Below are 26,434 nucleotides of genomic sequence, written 5' to 3'. Positions count from 1 at the left end.
ACGTGACTCCTATCACGTGCTAAGGCAGAAACTAGGAGTTGACATACTCATTCTGTAAAGGATTAGGACAGCAAACATTTTTGGCTTTGAGGTTGTACATTTGGTCACAATCACTTAACTCTGTCTTTGGAATGTGGAAGCTGTCATAGATAATGAGTCAGCAAGCATGGTTGCGTTCCAATAAAACTTTATAAAAACAGGTAGCTGCCTGGATTTGGCCCGTGGGCTGTCATTTGCTTACCCTTGCTCCGTACCAGCTACCCTCAAACCAGGATCCAATGACTGTGAATCATGTCACAGGCCATTGGTTACTAATTTATAACAACAATGTCAGTGGCTTCCTCCATTCTCTGTTGGCAGCAGATAAAGAATATTGAAGAGGTTCTAATTCATGACACTGAGCTCAGGATCACCCCAAAGGCAGAGGAAGTCAGAGCACAGCAAAATAAATGAGAAGAAATTTTCAAAGAATTTCTTAATTCCTGATCCTCAAAGCAGATGGTAAGGGAAGACCCAGAACTTGGCTAAACTTTGTTCAACTTAACAAATTTAACATTTAAGAAAATAATTACATTGAGGGGGCACTGTAATTCCTCCGAACATCTAAATATCACTATTAATGCTCTATAAATTGTTCTTCTACCTCCTTTTTGTTTCTCCTAAATGAAATTTACGACTGAAATGACTTTAGTACTCAGGCTAAACCTCAAGATTTACAGATGACAAAACAAGCTCAGAGAAGGCAAGCTGCTGTTCCCAGATCACATAGTCACTCAAGTGGCAGATCCAAGACCCAAGCCCAGGTTTTGGTAGGTTGTAATACTGTTCAGACTATTTTCTGTCCTTCCAAAGAGAAGGATCATACAATTTCCTGCAGGATGAAGTGTGGCTCTTGGGTGTCGTGTTCCTCCCTGCAGGTGACATATATATACGACTCCCCTGCCACAAACACATTGACATGCTCTTGAACTCAGAAGTGACCATGTGACTTGTTTTGCCCATGAAATGTGGGTCAAAGTGACATGTGTCTCCTCCTTTTTAAATTCAGTACTGGGGATTGAACCCAGGTAGCTCTATCACTGAACTACATCCCCCTCCTTTTTTTTTTTTTTTTTTTTTTTGAGACAGGTCTTGCTAAGTTGCCCAGACTAGCCTGAAACTTGTGAACCTCCTGCCTCAGCCTCCTGAGTCTCTGGGAATACAGGTGTGCACCACCATGCCTGGCTGGCATGTGTCACTTCTGATTGCCATGCCTGTCTGCCCTCTCCCACAAGAGTGATGATGGCCAGAGACTGATGTTAAGCCTGAACCATAGCTGAAGAGGATAGGAAGTGTAGCCATCGCTGACTTGTGATAGGCCCCTGAGATCTGGGTTCATTTGTTACTGTGATGGAGCTGGGCCCATTCTGACCAAAACATAGGCTTTCTGACCCTGAATGCTGCTCTTTCTCACCTGGAGAATCTCAAGAATTCCAGCGATTTTTACATGGGATTTAACAGCACAGGCTTTCAAGGTGAGCTTGACATGTTATTTCTCAGTTTCCTCGTCAGTAGTATGAAGATAACACTGGTACGGCTTAGTCCACTTGAGCTTCTATAACAAACACCCTCCATTAGGTAATTTATGAAAACAAAAATGTATTGCTCTTAGTTCTGGAAGCTGGAAGGTGGCATCCATTGAGGGCTCTGCTTTACACATGGTGCCTTGGATGTGTCCTCCCATGGTGGAGATGGAAGACAGCTCCCTTGATCTTCTCTTATGAAGCTCTGTACTCACGGCCCAAGTCACTCCCAAAGAAGCCATCTCTCAACACTATTGCTCTGATGCTGGGTTTCAACATGTGAGGAACAGCAACATTCCGACCATAGTAGGTAAGGACCGCAGGGGATATGGCAGGGATTGAGTGAGGAGCGCCTGTTTGTTGAGGAGCCCTGGGTAAATGTTGGTTAATATTATTTGACATCCTCTCTCCCTGGCTGACTCTGCAGTGATAAGCCGTGGTTGGGGTCAGGGTGGGGGTTCACTAAAACTATTCCATGGTCTACATGCAAACAGCCCCCTCTCCAAAAGTCACTGTCCCCCACGTGTGATGCTGACAGCCATCACCATCCCTGTGACAGGTCTAGGGGAAAGGGCAGGAGAGGCTCTATTGTGGAGGGGTCAGGAGCAGGGCCCCTGGAGTCCCAGTGGATGGGTTCAAATCCTCTGTGCCTTCCTTCCTGCACGCCTGTAGCTAAGCTCCTAACCTCAATGAACCTTAGCTTCCATCTCATGGGGTGAGGTAAGGATTCAGTGAAATGATTCATGAAAAAAATGCTTATCATGGTGTCTGGCACACTGCAAAGGCTCAGCAGATGTCGGGATCGATATCAGTATTCTTTCCTGCCAGTACCAGCCAAAAAGAGTGGGCAGGAAAGGGGCTGCAGGAGGTGATTCATCCCTCAAGGCTTCTGAATGAGCAACAGGGATCATTGCAGCTTACCTTTGTCCTCACCTTGAAATCAGGGGCTGATTGCCTGGATGGTGCCAGGTTGGTACAAAATCAAGCATCCTCCCCCACACCACACAATTGGTATGGATTCCCATGACTGACAGGGACCCACAGGTCTAGTAGACATATCATGTGGGTCACCGGACATCCAAGAAGGTGCTGGCTGCACTCAGCCTGCCCTGGGGATGTGGGTTTGATGACCTCAGATCAGGGTCACACATCATGGGGGGAAGTGCTGATGGTGTAAAAATACACTGTGCCACTTTACAGGGAGTCCACGCTTGGCATGGAGATGCCCACAAAAGGAACCCCCTTACTCATGACCTTTTCAGCCACATCCTTCCTGAGAGCACACCCTCCATGCTGAGCTGCCTGAGCTGGAGTTTTAACACACTCACCAGACTGGGAGCTCTGCCTGGGCCCAGGAGTGCTGGCCTCTCTGGTTTGGCAGACACCTGCTCAGGGCCTGGCCAGAGGTAAACTGGAGAAAGATCTGTTGGACATAAGCCCCTAAATCCCCCTTACCATCCTGGCTCTTATCTACTAGAAATCTCAGCATTTCTGCATTAAGCCTTAACATGCAAATGTACCTGGAAGGGGAACCCACCAGGCTCTGCTTGTGTTTGAGAGAGCTCATCAAGTGTTGTCATTTGTGTTGCCACAAGCGTTTCTTGAATGCTCATGTGTCAGGTACTGCCTTCCTCCACATTTGGAAAGATGGGGGAAGTATGAGACTATAATGGTCAATTTCGATTTTCCACTTGATTGGATTAAGAGTTGCAGATGATTGAGAGGCTTATGGGCCTGTCAATGAGGGTGTGTCTAGGAATGATTGAAGTGTGCGATAGCCACCTGAAATGGAGACCCTCCCTAAGTCTGGGCAGCACCATCCAGTAGGATGGTGGCTTGGATGGAATAAAAATTGGAAGAACCAGGAAGCAACAGCAAATGCAACTCCACTCTTCTTGAAGGGATTCTTGATTGCTGCTGAGGTCATCTGAGGATATTGGAAACTTGCTTCTTCCCTCTTGACGAAACAGACTCTGCCAGTGATTCTCCAGAAGGTTTAGGTCTTGGACTAGGGTAGCACTATTGATCCCTCTTGTTCTAGGGCTTCAGCCTCTTGGACGGCCTAGCTACTAGTTCCCCCAGCTCTCCAGGCTACAGACAGCGGTTGTGGACTATCCAGCTTCTGGTCACGTAAGCCAATCTAATAAATTCCCTTTTTATAATTATACTTCCTGTGAATTCTGTTCCTCTACAGAACCCTGACTAGAGAACACTTATGAAGACTCAGAAGGGGAACAGAATGAAGGGTGCGGCATGGAACTATCCAGAACTGGGGGGGGGTGCCCCTCAGCAAATATTACATAAAGTTCAATAGACTTTATACTTTTTTTCCCCAAATGTCACCATGGAATTAACAGAACTCTCTCCTGGGTTACTGGGAATGCATCTTTTCTGCATCCATCACAGCAAACCTTGAGGTTGGAAAGAAAACCTTTCATTTGGTGAATGATTGTGTAGGAGTATTACGGAGTCAAGGGAGAAGACAATGAAGATCTATGAGAAGAAACAGTGTGGAAGTTGGAATATCTTCAATAAAATAATTGCAAGTCAATATTTCAGGGTAGTTTAATTTCCTATGGCATTTTAATGACCAATAAAGAAGATATAAAAATGTCATTTGTAGAGAAACTCTAACATTTTTGTTTTCCTGGTTATTTTAACAGATCAATTGGAACATACAATATGATTTTCAAAATAATTTTTTTTTTAACCAAACACTATAATCACTCATGCTACAGATCTGTGTAGTTACTGCTTATCACGCAGTCAAGATAGAAGTGAATAGAAGTTAAACAGGAAGAGAACTCTACTCTTTTCCCTTCTGATAATAAGGTAAGAAACCTTGTAAGCTCCAAGCCTAGTCATTTTCCCATTCTGTTTGCTTTGACTGATTTTCAACAGAAAGTTGCAATGTTTCCATTCTCAGGTACTCGGATGATATTGATGAAGACACATGAGGGACCCTTGGGGTTCTAGGAGGTGAGGGGAAGCTTTTTAATCCATTAGCTCCCGTCTGCCTCTGTCCACCATCCAGAACCAACCCCAAGCCTTCCAGCTGAAGTGAAGTTTCATGGGATGGGTAGGAAAGAGGACTCAACCTCAGGCCCAGATGGACCCAGTACTCCAAGGGTGGGAGGGGCTGTGGCCAGGGCACCCAGCTGAGCTGATAGCTCTGGCTCCTGCAGTCTCATCCTACTTATCTCACACACCCTCCTCCTGCACTCAGATCAGCCCCAGGGATTTTTACAGTCGGACTTCTGACGCCAGTAGCATTGCAAATGCAGAATTGGGCTTCTCAGCAAGGACTTCTGGTTTGTCAAATTCAATCACCTAAAAGAGAAGAAGAAATGAAATTAAAAAAAAAAAAAAATCACCCACCATAATGCCCAAACTACTGAAGGCTTTGGGGAGGTGACGCCAACCACAGCTTTCTGCACCTTCCCATTTTCCATGACCAGGACACGGTCGCAGTTGAGAACAGTGTTGAGGCGGTGGGCGATGGTCAACACCGTGCAGCCTTTGAAGGCATCTTTGATGGTACTCTGAACGAGGGTGTCTGTCTTGGAGTCCATAGAGGCGGTGGCTTCATCCAGGAGAATGATCTGTCAAGGAAGAAACACTGTAAAAATCATGCTAAGCCAAAGCTGTGCCAAGGGGGAAATTTACAGTCTCAGCTCTAAAAGCACCCATTTTTTAAAAAAATTACAAAAGAAAAGAGAAAGAACAGTCAAATCACACCCACTTCACCTTCCTTAGAGAGGCTTGCTGGAGGAACAAGACTGTATGTTCACCAGCCTCCTTTTTTTAATGGTGTATTCTAATGTTACAAATATGTAGAAAGAAACCTTGAATTCATCCCATTTATTAATTCTTGATTTTAATTCTTGCGCTATAGGAGTCTTATTAAGGAATCGGGGCCTAATGCCACATGATGGAGATTAGGGCCTACTTTTTCTTCTATTAGACGCAGGGTCTCTGGTTTAATTCCTAGGTCCTTGATCCACTTTGCGTTGAGTTTTGTGCATGGTGAGAGACAGGGGTTAATTTCATTTTGTTGCATATGGGATTCAAACTAAAAAGCTTCTTAGCAAAATAAACGGAGTGAATAGAGAGCCTACATCTTGGGAGCAAATTTTTACCACTTGTACATCAGATAGAACATTAATCTCTAGGGTATACAGAGAACTCAAAAAGCTAAACACCAAAATAACCCATTCAATAAATGGGCCAAGAAAATGAGCAGACACTTCTCAGAAGAGGATATATAATCAATCAACAAATATATGAAAAAATGTTCAACATATCTAGCAGCTATTATGAATACAAACAACCTTAAGTGTTGGTGAGGATGTGGGCGAAAAGTCACACTCATACATTGCTGGTGGGACAGCAAATTGGTGCAGCCAATATGGAAAGCAGTATGGGAATGGAACCACCATTTGACCCAGCTATCCCTCTCCTCTGTTTATACCCAAAGGACTTAAAAACAGCATACTACAGGGACACAGCCACATCAATGTTTATAGCAGCACAATTCACAATAGCTAAACTGTGCAGCCAACCTAGATGCCCTTCAGTAGATGAATGGATAAAGAAAATGTGGTATATATACACAATGGAATATTATTCAGCATTAAAATAGAATAAAATCATGGCATTTGCAGGTAAATGGATGGAGTTGGAGAATATAATGCTAAGTGAAGTTGGCTAATCCCAAAAAAACAAATGTTGAATGTTTTCTCTGATATAAGGAGGCTGATTCATAGTAGGGTTTGAGAAGGGGAGCATGGGAGGAGTAGATGAACTCTAGATAGGGCAAAAGTGGGAGGGGAAGGGAGGGGTGTGGGGATAGGAAAGATGGTAGAATGAGATGGACATCATTACCCTAAGTACATGTATGAAGACATAAACCATGTGACTCTACATTGTGTGCAACCAGAGATATGAAAAATTGTCCTCTCTATGTGTGATATGAATTGTAATGCATTCTGGCGTCAAATATAACAAATTAGAATAAAAATTTTTTAAAAAAAGGAACCTTGAAGAGACCTTCAGCAAACCAGCACGGGGTATAAAAACAACACTTACATACATTTGCTACTGCTGCTATAGCAAATGACCACAAACTTCGGGGCTTAAAATGACAATAAATATATCATCTTATAGTTTTAGAAGCCAACAATCCCCCCAAATCAAGATGTAATCAGGGCTGCATTCCTCTAGCAGACTCCTATCCAGATTCTAGAGGCCACCTGCATTCTTTAGCCCATGGTCCCTTCCTAGAATCACACCTCCTTCTCTCTTTGACTCTCCTTCTTGCTTCTTATAAAGACTTGTGAATAGACTAGGCCCAATGAGATACAGGAAAATCTCTCCATCTTAAGATCCTGAACTTAAGCCTGTCTTCAAAGTTTTTTCTGCCATGTAAATGAACATATTTTACATGTCTGGGGTATCATGACATGCACATACTTCTTTTTTTTTTTTTTTTTCCTTTTGTAGAGGGAGCATTACTCTGCTTACCACAGCACTGATTTGATTTTACAAATTAGAGAGCTTAAATTCAACTCCCACCTCTTCTGGACCTTGGTCTAGTTACTTCTCCATGGTTCCATTCTCTCATGGGAAGGGGAGTTAGCTTTATTATGAGACAGAAATGTAAAGACACAGAAGCACTTAGCATGAGCACTGCCATAGGAGGCACCAAGCAGTCCTGGCTGCCTTTCCCCTGCCACCAGCACATCTACAGAATACACACGTGTGTCCCACCCTTGATGAGGAATCAGAGTGGGATTTCCTAAACAATGGCATTCTCCAAATCAGTAAGCAAGTCACTTAAAGCAAGTAGCTAAGTCACTTAAAAAAAAAAAAAAAATGGGAATGCGTTTTACAAATTGTGAATGCTAGCATTCTGTTGGCCTTCTTGAGTGTCCTGGGTACTGTTTCTGAGGACTCAGAATTGTTCGGGGACAAAGGGAAAAAGTTGAGAGACAGATTTTTCAAACTCAAACCACTTAGGGGAACAGAGAGAATACCTAAGCAAGACCTCCTGGTGGGGCAGCCTAGGGGAGGAAGATGCTACTGCTGAAAATGGCTATTATTTTTCAATTTTTACCCCTCACAACTTTGTCTTAAGAAAAAGTGATCAGTTTTTAAATGGCTCAATTGCTCTGTCTTTGCTGAAAGACAAACGCCGGGCCCCGTCTCCTGGATTGAGCTGCACTGCAGGAAATATCCAAAATTTGACCAATCCATTTTCCGTGCTGTTTCCTTACTTTTGAATTACGAAGAAGGGCTCGGGCCATACAAAGCAGCTGACGTTCCCCTACTGAGAAGTTTTCCCCATTTTCTGTGACTTCTGCTTGTAATTTTTCCGGGAGTTTCATTATCTATAAAACATAGAAAATGCCACATTTATGCTGATGATCTATAAAATTGTCCTGAATCGTCTGTATTGATTGCCCCCTTCTCTTGCATTTATCAGCTTGCTTTATTTTACTGTAGAAAAGAAAGTGCAAAACAACAATCATTTCAATATTGCAAACAGGCACCAGGGAAAGACCAGGGAGGAGGCGGACATTAATAATATAAAATCACAGCGTGACTCATAGAACCCCGTAGACAACTCACCAAAAGAGTACAAATGATGCACAGACGGTTCCAGAGAACACACAAACAAAGAGAAATGGCTTTTAGGGAGGCTACTGTGGGACAGGAACATTTGGGGCTGACAGGGTCATGGGCAAGGGCTGATTTATTCAGTGCAAAAAGCCAGAGTGACTTTGAGAGATGCTCATGCTGGCACCATGTGGCTTCACAGGCAGGATACTCACCTGCCGACCCCACCTGAGACTGCAGCTCTGACGGGGAGGCTCCCTGATCACAGATGACTCAGTCTCCTCAAACCAGCCGTATTTGTCATTCCCAGGACAGGCCATACCCCCTTATCTTCCTGTGGCTTATCTGTCCTGATAAATAAATGAGGCCACTGGCCTCATAATAAGGCACAACTCCCCTTCTAAAATCAGCTGGACTTGGGTTCATGTCTCTATTCTGCTACTCACTGACCTGGACATGTCTCTTCCTTGAGCTTTAATTTCTGCATCCCTAAATTGAGGGGTAAGAGCACCAACCTCAGAGAGCTGTTGCAAGGACTGAGTGAGGTCGATGCTTGTAGGACACTTAACTGGATCATTGCAGAACCATAATAAAAGTGCCTATGGCTGCTTTTTATTTAAAAAAGAAAAAGAGCAAATAAGGATTGTATTCTACTGACGTATGTGGCATCCACAGAATAAACCTGGCCTAGTGCTGTTCCAAGTGCTCATCAAATTTAAACCTGGACCAGGTATCTGGGGGGACTGAGACTGGGAAATGGACTCATCCTGAACTGTCCCAGAAACCTACTGTGTCTTTCATGAATGTTCTCTCCAGAACCTGCCAGAGCATCTCATCGGTGTGACTCTCAAAGGGATCCAAGTTGTACCTGCAACAAAGGAGAAGAGAGGGAGCTGGATTTCCTAGGGTGAGAGAATGGGGGTTGGGGGGTCCTTCCAAAGACAAGAACATGGGGAAGGAGTGGGATGCTGGAAGGAGCCGTGGGCCAAGGAATGCAGGTGGCCTCTAGAAGCTGGAAAAGACAAAGTAATGGTTTCTTTGTGGGACAGGTAGGGAAGAACAGGAGGGGGCAGGTGTGGAGCCTGCAGCTCCAAGAACCGTGCTCAGCCCTGGCCATGATACCAAACACCCACAACTCTGCAATGAATCAGAGACCACTGAGGCAGACGGAAATGCGAAGCCCTGCAGAGAGGAAGGCACAACACTTGGCCTCTCCATGTCACTGGGCAGCAAAGTAGGTTTGACCTTCCATAAATTCTTGGCAAACAGAGAGATAAAGCCAGTAACTCAAGCTGGCATTCCAAATTTGCTCAGCCTTCAGAGGCCAGAAGTACCTCTGCAGCTCCCAGGACCTTGCACAGGGTTGAGCATCTCATAGGCAGGATGTAAGTCTAGTGTTTCAAGATGTATTTCTCCTACAAGCCACGCTATAGGCCTCATTCGGTGCTCCATTTGAGGGAATGTCCCTCTCACTGGGACCAACTGAGAAGCTGCGGTTTCCTTCTCATGCTTTGACCTCAGATCCTGGGCCCGTGGAAATTGCAATCCTGCTGTTCTTTTACTTGAACAGCTTCTGCTTGCTCTTTAGTAGGAACAGATTAATGCACTTCCAAGAGATGGCTTCACATGTAAGGCTACCATCCATCTATTCCATTATGCACTCTGGGGTATCTTTGAAAGTGGCCATTACTAAGCCAGATGAAATGCCGGGATACAGGCATAAAATAAGTTTGTCCAGGGCCAACCGGGATATCTGCTCACCCTACATATCAAAGCATCTTGCTTATTAATAATGTAGTTTCTGAAATGCAAAGCTCATGGCTCTCTTCCCCATCTCCTTCGAAGGCTTTACTCAAAAAAAAAAAAAAAAACAAAAAAAAAAAACAGGTACCAACAGCCCATGGAGATGCTGCCTCCCTGAGACAGGACAGCCCCAGGCCAGTCAAGCCCTGGGGACTGTAGGTCTGGTTTCACTATCCAAAAATAGGAATGCAGGATGATCAAAAACAGCTACCTTACTGTACCTACAAACAGGACAGGATCCTGGGGGATCACGGTCAGCTTGGTTCGGAGGTCTTCCAAACTGATGGTACAGATATCCACCTCATCGATGAGGATCGTGCCGCCCGCTGGCTCCACCAGACGGAACAAGGCCATTCCCAGTGACGACTTTCCTGGGAACAGTAAAAGCCACAATAACAAATCCAACATTCGTTTGTGCTTCCATCATACCCCGGCATTTAATTAAAGGAATTTTTAGTGCAACGAAAATGACTCTGTGTAGATGACTGTGCGGGCAGAAATTCCTCACTTGGGGGGAGGGGGGGAGCGGAAGCCTTGTCACCGTTAACCTGCCCGTCCTCGCAGGGGCCTTTAGCACACGAGTCATCCTCTGAGCCTCATTTCACCAGAATGAATCTCATTTAGTTAATATAAAAACGGATGTGTGGTTGCTTCCAACTCACACAACCATTTAACCTGAAGTCCTAATTTACCAGTAAATAGATGTGAGGGGAAATTACAGCCGATCCAACACACATACCCTTCTCTCTCTGGTGTGGCCTAACACATTCAAGGCAGATTCAAGGAAAACAGCCTGAAAGAAACAAAAGCAGGGCTTGTCCTCACCAGAACCTGTTCTTCCAACGATCCCAACTGTCTGCCCACTTTCTATGTTTAGGTTCAGTCCGTTGAGAACAAGGGGAGTGTTGTCTCTGTATCTCATCTGATAGTCTCTGAAGGTTATCTCCCCGTGACTGGGCCAGTCCTTGGGACAGGCCCCCACTTTGAGGGGATGAGTGCTTTCGGGAACACAGGTCTGAAAAGCAGAATAACCAACGACAGGTTAATAACTATTCATTTCCCCATTTGTTTAACTCATTCCTTCCTCTAACTCTAGGTTCTGGTATTCGTGGTGGTGAAGTTGACCCATAAGAACCCTGGTCTCAAAAAAGCTCATGTTCCAGTGGGGACGTCAGATAATGAACAAGAAAAGCAATTAGAGATGCAGACAATAAAACAGAGCATTGGAACAGCCTATGGACTTGTGGGGTGGGCAGAGGAGAGGGAAGTAGGAGTATTTGAGGGCTGAAGAAAAAGTCTATGTGACATTGGAGCTGAGACCAAGAAATGCTGAGAAGATTCCAGTTCAGGGCCTTCTAGACAGAGGGGGCCAGAACCAACTTGGGTACTTTGAGGAATAGAAAGTCATGGGGCTGTACTGCTTAAGGAACAAGGGGAGCGTGACACGGGGGAACAAGCAGGGACAGCTCACACTGGGCCCCCGTGGACCTGGGCAATGTCAGCAGTGTGACCTTGAAGCTGTGGCAAATCCAGGCTGAGACTTGAGATTTGCAGAATTCAATCAGATACGATTTCAGTATCTACCAGAGCTATCAGGGTACTAGAAGTGAAAAGACAAGAATGCAGGATGTCCAGTTCAGTGGTCTTTAGAGTCAAATGGAAAAGGCATGTAAGTTTCCTTCCTGAGAGTTGAAGAAATGCAAAGTCTAACGAAGGAGATCAGTTTAAGATTATATGACCATTATAAGACCAACCCCTCCTTTTAAGTTTTAAAGTTCCCTATTAACAACTAGAATTAGGGATCCCATATGCCCTGTCAGGGTGACTGACCAGCCCAGAAAAATTTCAATTAGCTGAAGAAATAATTGCTTTCTTACTATTTTTAAGCCTTGGAAGATGTAGAATTAAGAATAAAAATATTTAAGAGAAGAATAGCTGGGCTTGGTGGCACACACCTGTAACTCCAGTTATTCAGAAGGCTAAGGCAGGAGGATCCCAAGTTCAAGATCAACCTCAGCAACTTAACAAAAATGAGATCTGATCTCAACAACAACAAGAAAGTAAAATAAAAAGGGATGGGGGTGTGGCTCAGTGTTGCAATGTCCCTGGGTTCAATCCTTCAGAAAGGAGAGAAAGAGAGAGAAGGGGGAGGGAGCAATACTGTAATCATATATTTAGTTTAAGAAATCTGCATACTTTGTGTTCAAGTATTTATAATATGTATAGAATTAGGCTTTGTGATTCTAATTCAAAATATAAAATTGAATAATTGATTTAAACACAATTTTAAGTTAAAAGCTTTCTGTTTATACACGGCCTTGGAACTGTCACGAGAACCTAAAGCTCACCATATTTACAAGTTTAATTTATTAGATTTATACAAACTCAGGAAGGCTTGTTTGTTAAATCACATTATTGAGGTACTTAAAAGGAAATTGAATGTATTAAATTTTAAAATGCAGTTTAAAATGTTTTAAGTGTTTAATTAAGTTTGTAAGTGGGACCAAACACTGTTCAAAGGCCCTTAAAAAGAGATTGCTAGGATCGCTTAGACTTCTTTTCAAAAGAATAACAGCACTAAAACAGGGTCCTCCATCTGAAATTGGTAATGGCTTCTTCGTGCTGAGTGGGGGTTGGGGGAGGGGGACTCCAACCCCCTACGGGGCCGAAGAAGATGGGAGTGGAAATGGCCTTTGTCTCCCTGCCTCTTCTCCTGAAAGTTCTGCTAATTTTCAGGAATTTCCGAGGTAGAATCTTTGAAGCAGTTAAGTTTCTCTTGCCTTCCTTTAAAGCTGACTTTGTGCTAAGTACATTAGCCCACACCTGCAATTCCAGCATCTCTGGAGGCTGAGGCAGGAGGATTGCAAGTTCCAGGCCAGCCTCAGCAATGAAATGAGGCTCTAAGCAACTTAGTAAGACTCTGTCTCAATAAAAAAATAAAATAAAATAAAAAGGGCTGGGGATATGGCTCAGTAGTAAAGTATCCCTGAGGTCAATCCTCAGTGCCAAAAACAAAAAAACAAAAAAAAAGAAGTTGGCTTTGAATAAAACCAACTTTCCTACCAATTTGACTCCAAATATTTCTGGAGCAGGGAGTGTTATACAGCCAGTCTCTTTCCTCCCAGGGGTTGGTACAGCTGCCCAGTAAGAGCAGCTGTGAATTGAACAGAAAAACTCTCAAAGAGAAGTGAAGCTGTTTTTATTTTTCAATTTACAACTTTAATCAAATATTAATTTTTAGAAACCAAAATGAGCCACTGAATTGTCTTTCCTGAGTATATAAACCACCTATAAAGAATTTTTTATTTTATAGAAAAAGCCTCACATTCAACACCAAGGACTTCGGTTTGTATTATAAATAGAGGTTTAAAGAAGAGGGGTGACTGGTCAGATTTGACTTTTTAAAAAGATCCCTTTCACATCAAAAAAAAAAAAAAAAAAAGATTAAATACCCGCCTACTCCTGTCCCTTCTCATTCACACACTGGTTTCTTACCATAATGTACTCCCTTAGCAGCTCCACGGAGGTGAACTTGGCCTGGGTCTCTGTTCCTGTCCGCACGCACACTTGGAGCAATCCGCTTAGCTATTGCAAAGGAGCAAGCAGTCGCCGTTAGAGGCCTTTCCTCCTCTGGGTTCTGCTCTCCCACCTTTCAGGGCTGCCCTTGAGGATCACCACCCCCTTTCTCACTCAGGGCCAGATGCACAGGAGGCCTGCATTCCCAGCCAGGCACCCCAAAGTGGAGATATATTCCTGTCGGGTTCTTTTGCCTTTTAACACTTCCTCTATGTCTGGAAACAAATGGTGTTTACATTTTCCCTGGCACTCCAGATGGCGGGAATCATCCCACCACCACGGCACCACTTTATCACTCCCCTTTCTGTCTGAGCAGTGGGGACCTGCCGTCCAGTGGGAATGCTCCCTGGGGGCAGAACTGCTGGGTATCGCTTCTCACAGCACCTGGATGGGCTCTCCATCAAGGCCCCCTCCCCACTCTCCGCCCAACGCCAAGAAGGAATTGAAAGCTCAGCCACCACCGGAGACCACTAAACCATCTAGCCCATCTGCCCGCTTTACACATGAGACAATCATGTATTAAAATAAAAAAAATCATGTAGGGCAGAGGGATGGCTTGATAAGATGACCCACTTGAGGCCAGGATATCCCAGAAGGCTACCCTGAGATTTAGGGCTAACAGTGTTTTAGGATGAAGGATGCCCCCTCCCCCACCTGCCTAAGATATGTCCATATCCAAATTCCTGGAACCTGTGAAAGTTACCTCATTGGAAATAGGTCCTTTGCAGATATAATTAGGATCTTGAGAACATCCTGGATTACCTGGATGGACCCTAAAGCTAGTGACAGGTATCTTTACAAGAGACGGGATAAGTCACAGAGCAGAAAAGGGGATAGGCAGGCAAAGGCCGGAGTTAGAGTGAGGCAGTTGTAAGTCAAAGAATGCCAGCAGCCACCAGCAGCCTGGCCAGACCAGAAACAGCCTCCCCTGGAGCCTCAGAGGGATCACAGCCTTGCCAACACCTTGCTTGTGGACATCTGACCTTCCAAAGCGTGAGAGAATAAGTTTCTCTTTTTTTAAGTCACCAAGCTCGGGGTAATTTGTTGCAGCAGCCTTAGCACACACAGGGTGTAGGCAGTGAACCCAGAAAGTATGGAGGGGATGGGTGACATAGGAAGACTGGGAAGGCAGCCAATCCCAGGTGTGTGTTCATGAGAGGTCAGGGCAGCAGGCAACTGGGATTGGGTTGCACTGGGACACCATAGGGGCCACACCACAGAGTTGTTCCATGCCAGGGCAAGGAGTCATCCCTCAGTATCCTTGAGGGGCTGATTCCAGGGCACCACCACCATCACCCTTGGCAGATACGGAAATCCAAAGAGGCTCAAGATCTTTACATGAAATGGCATCATATTTGCATCTTACCTATGTACCTCCCCCAAAGAGTCTAAGTCACCTCTAGATTACCTCTAATATCTAACACAATGTAAACATTATGTAAAGGGCTGTCACACTGTATTTAGGGAATAGTGTCAAGAAAACTAGTTTACATGTTCAGTAGCGACACAGTAATTTTTTTTTCCTGAATATTTTCATTCTGCAGGTGGTTGAATCTGTGATGTGGAACATGTGGATTCTGAGGGTTAATGTATCCACTAACTCCCTTCAGTCACTGCTGAGGCTGTGAGAACCCCATCCCTTACATCTCCAGCTGTGCCCCTGGGCTTAGCCTAGCAGGAAAGAGTTAGAGGCAGGACCAGTCTTCTCTCATGACACACATAGATGACACACATTTATTAAGCAATAGTGATGGGCCCAGTACTGGTCAGGGGGCTGGTTTTCCCAGGTTGAACGTGATAGACAAGACCCTGCACTCGTGGGCTTACATTCTAATGGACTGGCAGGTGGAAATTTCAGGAACCATAAGAACAGGGTATTGATAAAATAGGAAGCTTTGGGTGACTGGCTAAGCCTAAGGTTGGGGAACTAGCCTACAGTGGGCAGGGAGGACTAGGTGAGCTGAGGTCTTTATGAGGAGATGTCCACCAGGCAAACCTCAGGTGAGAAAGCTCTGGAAAGCAGCAAGCGACCCTCACAGAAGAAAGCCGTGGAGCCCAAGCAGGTGAATGCAGTAGGAAGAGCAGTGGCTGCAGACCCTCACAGGCCTCCGTTGCACCTACCTCCCTGCTCAACACAGGCCAGGGCTTCCCATTTCTCTTAGAGCAATGGCTCTCAACCTGGGTGATTATGCCCCCAGGGGACATTTGGCAATGTCTAGAGACATTTTTGGTTGTTCCAACCTGGGGGGAACATATTGGCATCTAATAGGTAGAGGCCAGGGAGGCTGTTGAACATCCTCAGGTACACAGGACAGCCCCACAGGAAAAGCATTATCTGCCGGGCATGCTGGCACCCAATAATCCCAGTGGATTGGGAGGCTGAGGCAGGAGGATCACGGGTTCAATGCCAGCCTCGGCAATCTAGCAAGGCCCTAAGCAACTCTGCGAGACCCTGCCTCTAAATAAAATACAAAACGGGCTGGGGATATGACTCTGTTGTTAAGCACCCCGGGGGCTCAAACCCCAGTACCAAAAAAAAGAAAAAGCATTATCTCACCCAAATGCATATTAGAATACAGGTAACACCCCTTCCCTGACTTACAAAGCCACACATTCTACCCCTGCCAACTCTTACCACTTTGCTTAGGCCACTCAGTCTTTTTCAGACTCTCAAACACACCAAGCTCAGGCCCCCAGGCCTTTCCCCGGCTCCTCTGCCTGCTGCACCCTTCCTCCCAGTCTCCTGTGGCTTGTTCTTTTTTGTTCTGGTCTCAGCTCGGAAGTCACCCCCCAGCAGAGGCCTCCTCAGGCTTTTGGTTGTAATGTTGCTCCCTCTTCCCCCATCGCTGTACCCCACTTTGTTATCTTCACTGCACTTCCTGAACCCTTATTGGTTATTTACCACCATATTTATTCCAGCTCTGCACTAGAATGTCAGCCCCATGAGGGCAGGACGGTCAGATTGTTTGCTGCTAAATCCACAACAACCAGTAGAGTTCCTGGCTCACAGCAGCTGCTCAGGGGAGAGCTGGCAAATGAACCAACTGATCCTTTTCCTTGACAGAGGCACATTTCATTAAGGACAGGAGAAGTATGATCTCCCAAGGGCTTGGGCAGCCCACCCAGGTTTAGAATGTCCACATCAGCACAGAACTGGCCCCAGTAGGTGGCTCTTCTCCTCCACCATGGGAGGGGACGTTACTTTACATTGGCTTTCTTGCTCTGTGGTGTTTCCTGCCAATTTTTCATCCGTCCTCTGTTCTCAAGTGAAGCTCTGTCGTTTCGTTTCTGTGTTCTCCAAAGGGGTCTAATGCTGGAAAAGCCCCAGAGCCAGCTGGAGAAGCCATCCCATAAACCTCAATGTGTGCAAATTCTTCTCTGACCCCTACAGGAACGTTTGGAAACAATTTTACCGAGAGCCAATGATATTGCCCAAAAGCATGACCTTAGATGGGGCAAGCTGTTTTACTTGGACCAATTAAGGGAACCGTTCAACATCATCTGTTTGATTTTTTTTTCACTAGGCAGCAACAAATGAAAGCATCCATCCATGAGGGAAATTGGCTACCCAAGGAAAAATTCATTATTTTCCTTATCTTAAGAGTATAGAAGATATATTTTTGTTCCTCCTCTTTCCCAAATAACACTTAGAATGATATCAGAAAAATTTCTCCAAAAAAGAATAGACCCTTAACAGCAAGGGGATTGGAAAGAGATGAAATTGAATGAGAGAGTTACAAATTTCTGCAAGTTGGAAAGAGGATGAGAACCTTTTGATAAAATAGAAGCAGAATGGGCTAAAGGGATTTAAAGAGCCTTCTGTCTAGCAGAACCTGGAGAGCCTCCAGGTGTGAGGAGGAGCCCACAAAGAGGTTGTCAAATTCACAGTCTGTCTACAGAGACTCCTACTGGACCCATTTATTCACTTCCCTCTTCCAACCAGAAGTAGTGATACACCGTATCCCTAGGCACAGGTTATGAACACATGTATATACACACACAATTTCCCCTCTAAAGAAACTGAACTGACTACCTGGGGCTCCAGGAATCGTACCTAGATTAAAATTCCCTTTTAATTCTAGCATGTGGGTGTCTAACGGCCAGCTCTCTGGGTGCTTTCCTGCAGTGCTGCACCCAGCCCACCCATAGTCAGGAAGCTTCCTATGAAGAGAGACCTAGGAAGAAATTCACAAGTGTCAAAGAAGCCCTGAAAACCCAACCCACCCATTCTCCCATGCTTAAATGGAAACAGAGCAGGAGACAGCTGAGCAAATCTAATGGCATGAAAGAGCAAGAACTGGATAAACAACAACAAAAAAAAAAAAAAAGAAAGAAAGAAAAAGAAAAAAAGTGACCCAGAAACAAACAGATATATATATATATAAGTCAAAGAAGAGGAAAGAGTCTAAGGGCGGTGGGGGGGGGCTCTAATAATATAAATGTCCTCAGAGAAATTTAAAACGCTTCATTGATTTAAAAAATTATTTTCTTGGAGGGGGAGGGGAGGGGAAGGGGGGAATGGAAGGACAGCAGAATAAAATAGACATTATTATTGCTGTGGGTATGACCAATGTAATTCTGCAACCTGTACACTCAGAAAAATGAGAAATTATATCCCTTCTGATTCAAATGTATGATATGTCAAGATCATTGTACCATCATGTGTAACTAATTAAAACAAATAAAAAATATAGAGAGAATAGATAAAAATTATTTTCTTAAAAACAGAAAGAATCAGAGCTTGTGAAAATTAAACATATGAATATATGATTGCCAATCTTAAAATTCAAAGGAATAAAAACAGATTTATTCTCAGAAAAAAAAAACCAAAAAGCAAGAACAGAAATTTTGAGATAAAAGAAACAGAAATTGATGCAGGAAATCTAATATGCAACCAATATACATGAGTCACAGGAAGAAAACAGAGAAAGGAAAGAAATTGTCAAAATGAAGGAGAAATTTCTCTGAATTGAAGGGAGATTTGACTTTAAAGTAAAAGAAGCCACAGCATCTAACAGAATATTTTAAAATGACCCATATTCTGAAACATTGTCCTGGAATTTCAAGTACCACTGGTAAGGACTACATTGGAAATGTTTCTTTTTTTTTTTTTTTTCAATTATTTAAATCGTACATTTTAAATTCCACTGAAAATGTATAGTTCCAGGTACCAGAATGAAAAGATAAAAGTACAAAATTAAATTGAATAATGGGGGTGGGGCATAAAGAAGTGTTTTATCTGGGTTCATTCCCACCCTCTACAAGTACACACTGGTTACCCTCTCCTGAAAAATGTGAAAAATCACTAGTGAAATATACTCATATTTATTATTGATTAATACGTTTTCTTTTTTTTTTTAATTTTTTATTGTGGGTTGTTCAAAACATTACAAATTTCTTGACATATCATATTCCACACTTTGATTCAAGTGGGTTATGAACTCCCACCTTCACCCCATACACAGATTGCAGAATCACATCAGTTACACATCCATTGATTTACATATTGCCATACTAGTGGGAAATGTTTCCAAAGAGGAAAATGGGAACCATATATCAAGGGACAAGTTCAAGAAGCATCAGACCTAGGTGGGTAGGCTTCAAATCCTGGCTTTCAGACATGACATGTATGGGATCTTAGCAAGTCTTTCTGGGTCTCAGTTTCCTCATCTTTAATATGGGGCTTACAGTAGTATCATCATGGGAGGTAAATGAATTAATTTATATAAAGCAAAGCAAATACCATGTGTTCACCTACTATTGTTGTTACTCAAAAGAAAATAAGCATCCAAGAAGATAAGCCAGTCATAGACACTGCCATGGCCCCTCCAGTATTTATTTCACAGCCCCCACTGAAGAGTAGCTATACAACTTCGTGGTGGCCTAAATCAATCATCCCAATCCCATTGAGCCACTAATTAGTTCTTGGATACCTAAATTAATCCAATAAGAGTAAAGCTCAGGATTTGTCCAGTGGTTAGGACAGGAAATATCTCCAGCCACAGACCCGAGAGGACGTTGATCACCATTGCATAACTATGAGGGAAGATATCACAGAAGGACAAAGACAAGAGCCGTGATCCAACTGTGCCTGAAGCCCACACAATTTCCCAACATTTTAATGATGCGAGCTACTAAACTCTCTTCACTGTGTTAAGCCCATTTGAGCTTTCTTTTGTGTCCAACCAAAAGCACCCTCCCTGATATGTTACCTGGATGATGTAAGACAGCGACAAGCCTTTGGACGAAGGACTGATTGAGGAGAAACTCAGGGTCACCAACAAGGCCACAACCAAGGTGACGATGTTCATGAGGATATCCATTCTTAAAGCAAACCACCTGAGAGCACAGTTAAAATACAGAAGGTGGCTGGAGTTTTCATCGTTTAGCATCTTAAACCTAAAATTAAGAAAATCAGACAAAACAAGAGGTCGGGTTATGCTTAGGTCACACAGACGAAGGATCAGGGCAACTGGAGGAATGAAGCCAGGGGCTCCTTACTCAAAGAGAAGCCCGTTCTCACACGGGAAAACTGAGCCTCTGTCCACCTTCTCTCTGCCACCACAGACATCTTTGATTTGCACATTTTTGAGAAATCCCATGTGGCGGTTGCCGGTGGTGCCAAGTGGGCTCTTTCTGTCTCTCCCCAGAGCTGGCGATTGGAACCCACAACTGAGAACAAAAGCTACTGAGAACTCACGTGGGGTGATCTACATAAGGGGTGTGGGGAGGGAGGTGTCGTGGAGGAGGCCACCTTTGAGGAGAATCAGTGTCTGTGATGATGGTGAAGGAGGCAGGGAGGGTGTCGGCCTGGCTCCCCTCCCCACTTCAGACAGACAGGATTCAAAATCATTGCTTAGAAAGCTGGGGGGGTCTCTTCAAGGACAGGAAACTGACATCTCGTACCCCTGCCCATGTCCACCGAGCCAAAGGGCTCACTGAGAGAGAAAGAGCACCAGGCAGAGTAACAGAGAGGTGACCCAGCAGAGCACAGGGGCCAGACCCACCCCTGGTGTTCCTCATTCCCCAGATGAAAGCAGGGTGCATCCTGCCCGTTCCTGCAGTTCCTGGAGTGGAGGGGGCGGCAGGAAGACGGCGTGTGAGTGGCAGGCTGGATGCAGCGTTCCTTCCAGCAGGAGGCAAAGGGGGAGCCGGTGGGAATGCTGTCAAGCAGCTCGCCAGCGGACCCAGCAAGCCTGACGTGGCCATCCTGGCAGAGCTGCTTGGGATTTGGTCCTGTTGGGACCCCACCCTGCCTTGGCTGCATCTGCCCAGTGAGCTGGGTCAGCAGGGCTGAGCCGCAGAGAAGGGCCCAGAGGCGGGCAGTCCCCTAGGAATGTCTATTTTCTGATCCCCTCCCAATTCCCCTGCACCAGCATCAGAGGACCAGGCTCAGAGAAAAGGGAGAGTGAGTTTAAAAGAAAAAGGAAAGACTGGGTGCTCCCTAACTGCAAATCTGTCTCCCCCAGGCCCCCCATCACTCACACACACACACACACACACACACACACACACACATACACACACGCAGCACAGCCTTGCCATGCCAAGTCTTGGGGGGAAAGAGAACCATGACTTGAGTTTCTGTACCACTGAATTTTTACGTAGACTGAAGTAACTATTAGAGACATAGATTTCTGGGCCACCGAGAGTTCCGTGACCTACTGAAAAGCGGGCTTCATCAGAACAATTGGTAGAAATTATCGGGGAGAAAAATGAAGACGTTTCAAAGTTTAAAGTCCTATGGAGTTTAGTTCCTCTATTGCCATGAATGTCTCGAGGCCATGCTAGTCCTCCCTGTTCTTATAGTCCCCTTGGGGATTCTACCTGGAAGCAACTCTGACCAGCCTTCGTGGACTCTTTCTGCCTCCATTCTAACTATTTTCCTCTAAACCTTAACCAAGATATTCCTCCAAACACCACAGTGTTTCTATTTCTCTGTGACAAATGCAATGCCCATCAGAAGCCCTCAGCCCTCTAAAAAGAAAGATGGGGAGAATGCGGAAGACCCCATCCGTCTAGTAGGGCTCAGCTCCCGAAGGGAGTCTCTGAGAAATCTTGAAGGAGAACCTGTGGGAAGACCAAGCTTGAGTCTGTTTTGTTTGTCAAGGGTGAAGAGATGCGCGGCTCTACAAACTTTTCTCATGATCAGGACATGGAAAGGGTCTACCTGTGAGGCAGGACTCGGCAAACGATGTCAAACCTTGACATCAGGTCAAATTAGGCACAGGACCAGCTGCCGACTGAACCCAGGACAAACCGTCAAGTCCAGTCTATTGAGATCCTGGGCAGCCAGATGGAGAGACAGTGAGAGGGAGAAAGAGTTAGACCCAAGCATCAAAAGGGTGTGTTAGCTTTTTAAGGAAGGAAAAGGTAGGAAAGAAAAAAAAAAAAGTCTATGTTATAGAAGTTGCTTGAGATTCATCAAAGTTCATTTTCATTTCTTCCTTTGGCCATAGCTGGACTGCATTCCTGGCATCCTGTGCAGTGAGGTGAGCCCATGGGACAGAGATCAGGTCAATGAATGTACAGAAATGTGGAGGATCCTCACCAGGGTTGAGCCATAAAAACACCTTCTATGGGGTCCACCACCCTCCTCTCTCCCCGTCTCTTCCTAAGGCCTGTGGAGCAGAAAAGCCTTAGATAGAAAGAGATTATGTGCCTAAATGTGGAACAGAATCCCCTTCTCCTGCCCCACGGAACCTTGTTAAATTGGTACTTGAGGAATAAATATATATTGTTAAGATCTCAAGTCGGAGCTAGGGAGGCTGAGGCAGGAGGATAGCAAATTCAAAGCCAGCCTCAGCAACCACGAGGTTCTAAGCAACTCAGCAAAACCCTGTCTCTAAATAAAATACAAAATAGGGCTGGGGGTGTGGCTCAGTGGTCATAATGTGGAGAGCCTACTGTGATTCATACATTTTTCTATGGTATTTTGAAGTTTGGAGCTGGAAGACTCCAGAGAAATTTACTAATCTAGTCCCCAAGTTTTAACAAGGAGCAAACTGATCTATCCACAAAATTAAAAGAAATGTGGCCTTTAAAAAATATTTTTACAAAGAACATGTAATAACATGAAAAATGGGATTTAAAATATGTAAGTTTAAAAAAGGCAATAAAATGATTATAAATATTTAAGAAAAAAATCTTGAAGGGTTGGGGATATGCTCAAGTGGTAGCACGCTTGCCTGGTGTGCATGAGGCACTGGGTTCTATCCTCAGTACCACATAAAAATAAAATAAAGATACTGTGTCCACCTAAAAAAACTAAAAAATAAATACTTTTTTTAAAAAAAGGACATTGTAATGTTATGTATAACTAAGTAAAACAAAAAATAATAATAATTGGGAAAAATCATTTAACATTTAGAGGCATGTTTAATAAAATTAGTCTTTTAAGTTAAAAAAAAAAGGAAAATCTTGAATAGAATCTTCTGATCCATGGTTAGATGTGCCACTGGCCTCCTAAACCTAATTGATTAGAATAAAAGAAAAGAAAGGAAGGAAATACAGGTTGAGTATTACTATCTGAAATCTTTAAGACCAGAAGTGTTTCAGATTAGGTTGTTTTTTTCCCCAGATTTTAGAATATTTACATAGACATAATGAGCTGTCTTGGGAACGAGACTCAAATCTAAACTAAATTCATTTTTGTTTGATATATGCCTTGTACACATAGCCTGTGGATAATTTTCATACAATACTTTTACTGTGTTTGTATGACTGTGACCCATTCCATGAGGTCAAGTGTGGAATTTTCCACTTATGTAGACACATCAAAAAGTTTTGTGCTCTGGACCATTGCAGATTTCAGATTTTCAGATTCGGGGTATTCAGCCTGTATATGAAAATGTGAACAGGGTCGGGGGTGGGGCCTATGAGCAACTTTTTCTTCTTTGTTTCTGTTTTCCTGTTTTCCTGAACTGAACACATTTTAGCCCTTCGAATGAAAAAACAAACAAACAAAAAAAAAAAAAACATAAGGTTGCATTCTGAGGTCATCCTGAATGAGTTCCCCTAATTCATATCTTTTGGGGCTCCAGATGCTGGGAATAGAGCCAGTTCTCTGAGAGTGTCCCTGCCCAGTTCCCAGCTCATCAGTCAGACCCCAGCAGTCCAGACTGCCCTTCTTAGAACCACAGAGGACATTTGTTCCTGCAACTTTCTTTTGGGGTCAGGCAGGAAGCAGGGAGACCTTGGGGCAGGGGCCCAGCCCAGGACTCACTTGTTGATGCAGTCTTCCTTTTTGTCATAGGCATGGATGACACCCAGACCCTGCATGGAGGAGGTGATGTGGGAAAACCAGGGTGACCGGCTGATGTTCTCCACCTTCTTGAGCTCCTGGACTCCTCGGTGGAAAATACTGTGAGGAAATCAAGAGGGGCCAAGAGAGCCACAGAGCGGGGTCTCAATGGGCTCGCCCTCGCACACAAAGCTCCAACCATGCACTCAATATGACAGTTAAGTCAGAGATGGTGCCATCTAAGTTAAGAGAATGCACCGCCTACCCTTCTTCTGTCAGAATGCCCTGTCTGGTTGTGTGAAAGACACACACCTGAAAAAGGTGAGCATGCGGTCCCTTCATTTGCTCTCACACCTAAGTGCTTCTTGTCGTGCCGCATAAGACATAATTCTAGTCTTTAAAGACCAGAACTTTTCATAAGGTTCAGCCCCTGAATATAAGCCGACCACTTTAGATGCTCAACTAGAGAAAAAAGCGATCTCTTCTATCTTGGAGCGAAACCTGGTTGTCACATGCCAATGTGTGGTCTTCTAAAGGCATTTTCAAAGACCATTTTGAACTAACATCAGGATAGCCTCGGGAGTTGACTTTAAAACCAACCCCCCACGGGATGCTTCCCTTTGCCTGGAAGCCCCAGGAAGCCGAGTGAGCAGGACACCAGTGGCCTTGGGCTTCCACATTAGCTGGCTGCTTATGAGAGAGAGTCTAATCCCGCCTCCAGACTCTCAGATAAAACTAACCCAGGGGAGCGAGGGAGGAACCTCATTAGCTCAGAACTCAAGTGAGTTGGATAAAAACATTTGGCTAATTCGGTCAGGGCCAGCTCTGGTCTGCCCTGTCTTTAAAGCAAGAAAGTATGGGTGCAGGGCAGAGAAAAACCTTATGCTAAGTCAATCAACACTATGAAGAGGACAGCAGACTAAAACAGGGATTACCAAAATGAACCCAAGTCCACGGAATCCACTGGAGGTAATGATATCCTTTCCTTTGTAAAGAACTTGCAGATATTTTTTTTTTATTTGATTGTCCCAATAAACACTTGAGGTTGGAGATTGTGGCCAGGTGTCCTTTCTCAGAGTCACAAGGGATACTTTAGGGAGAGCCTGGCTCTCCCAACTCCCAGGGTACTTCCCACCACACCAAGTTCCCATACAGGATGCCAAGTCCAGCTCCCCAGCCCCAGGGCCTCTCTACCCACATGTGCCATAATCCACTGACACCATCTATGAATTTGATCATTAAACTTCGACAATCCACAACCAAACACATAATTGTGACTACCCTAACCACCTCTCCTCCTATGTCCCCTGTATCTCCTCTTTGCACATAACTTCCCCCATCTGGGGTCATCCTTGGCTTCTCCCATCTTCCTAATGCCCCAAATTCCACCAGCCGTGTAACCCCAATGAGTCTACCTTACAAATGACTCTTGAATCCATCTTCTTTTCTCTTCCCTCTTTTGTGGCCTATGTCTGGTCCTTGTCAACTTACACTCTAAATCTCTAGCCTGCATTCAATTGCACTTTATTTTTAATTTACACAAATTTATAATCTAGTCATTTGATCCTCACAGCAACCCCCTCTGAAGCAGGAGAGGCATATATTCAGTTTGGAGATAAGAAAACTGAGCTTTGGAACATTTCTCAGGCTTCTCCAAGGTCCTCCAGCCACTTTGTAGCAAAGTTGAGACTCTGGTGCCATTTTTTTTCTGACTTTCAACCTTTTCCCCTCACTCAATGCCCACCATCTACGTGCTGCTAAGAGCCTCTGACCACCCCAGGAATAGGTGCAGCTGTATCCCCTGGGAGGCTGGGATCATTGCCACCCTCCTGCCATCCTCCAGGTGGGCAGGCAGAGCCTCGGCAGGAATCCCCAGTGCAAAGCAGGCTTTTCTGTAACTCTGCCAATGATTAGGATGCAGGTTATTTCTCAAAGTTCACAGCATAAGAATTGGCCTCCTCTCTCTATCTCTCTCTTGCCAGTAGCAGTAACGGCAGAGTCCAATGGTTAAGAACATAGCAGACAGACAGCAACCATGGTTACTAGTTTCCTGGCTTTGGACCAGTGACAATCTCCCAGTCATATCCACCTCTCAGGGTTGCTCTGAGGCTAAAATGCCAGATGTATCCAAAGCACTTAGCACCTGGTGTTTAGTAAGTGCTAAACATCAATGTGCTCTACCATCAGAGGGACCGTAAAGGCTCACTATCACCTGATACCCAGCCGTTATGCATATCAACTCTGTGTGTGTGTTTGTGTGTGTGTGTGTGTGTTTCTCCTTTTTAAATGGTGTGTAGACCTACCATAAAAGGATCAAGAAGATTATAGCAAGGACAGCCAGGACCAAAAGGACAGCAGGAAACACGGCAGCCAATATCATGAGAATAAACACCACCATAAAAAACTGCTGCAGAAAGTTCTCGGCATGAAACGGCAGCCTCACATCCAGCTCATCCATGTCTTTGGAAAAACGATTCATTAGCCTGCCAGTGGGAGTCGTGTCAAAGAAGCTCATTGGGCTCTTTAAGATCTGTGGATAAGAGCAGAGATTCAAACTGGGTTGGGGAGAGTGTGTGGCAAACCCTGGCCACTCTGCTGGGGCTGGAATTGTGAACTCAGGGCCTGGCCTTTT

At 44.5% G+C, this 26,434-nt stretch overlaps 1 protein-coding gene across 3 annotated transcripts in view; it reads right to left on the bottom strand.

The window, feature by feature from the left end:
* Nucleotides 1-4,729: 4,729 nt before the first annotated feature.
* The window catches only part of Abcc12 (ATP binding cassette subfamily C member 12), a 60,090-nt gene continuing 38,385 nt past the window's right edge, over nt 4,730-26,434 (bottom strand). The window contains exons 20-29 of one of the 3 annotated variants that reach the window (XM_015488807.2): nt 26,106-26,332; nt 23,785-23,922; nt 19,772-19,928; nt 13,479-13,568; nt 10,809-10,998; nt 10,195-10,354; nt 8,970-9,048; nt 7,838-7,951; nt 5,000-5,164; nt 4,730-4,892 (exon numbers count right to left, since the gene is read on the bottom strand). In XM_015488807.2, the coding sequence (XP_015344293.1) occupies nt 4,806-4,892; nt 5,000-5,164; nt 7,838-7,951; nt 8,970-9,048; nt 10,195-10,354; nt 10,809-10,998; nt 13,479-13,568; nt 19,772-19,928; nt 23,785-23,922; nt 26,106-26,332 (1,407 nt within the window). In that variant the 3' untranslated portion in view covers nt 4,730-4,805. Of the gene's footprint in view, nt 4,893-4,999; nt 5,165-7,837; nt 7,952-8,969; nt 9,049-10,194; nt 10,355-10,808; nt 10,999-13,478; nt 13,569-19,771; nt 19,959-23,784; nt 23,923-26,105; nt 26,333-26,434 lie in introns of those variants that run through there. The other 2 variants (XM_048792053.1, XM_048792054.1) reach the window with 2 other exon arrangements.

This window comes from Marmota marmota, unplaced genomic scaffold (assembly GCF_001458135.2).
Source record: "Marmota marmota marmota unplaced genomic scaffold, marMar, whole genome shotgun sequence".
In the NCBI taxonomy this organism is placed as follows: Eukaryota; Metazoa; Chordata; class Mammalia; order Rodentia; family Sciuridae; genus Marmota; species Marmota marmota.
Note: the sequence above shows the minus strand (reverse complement) of the source record. Positions and strands in the feature narration are given on the sequence as shown.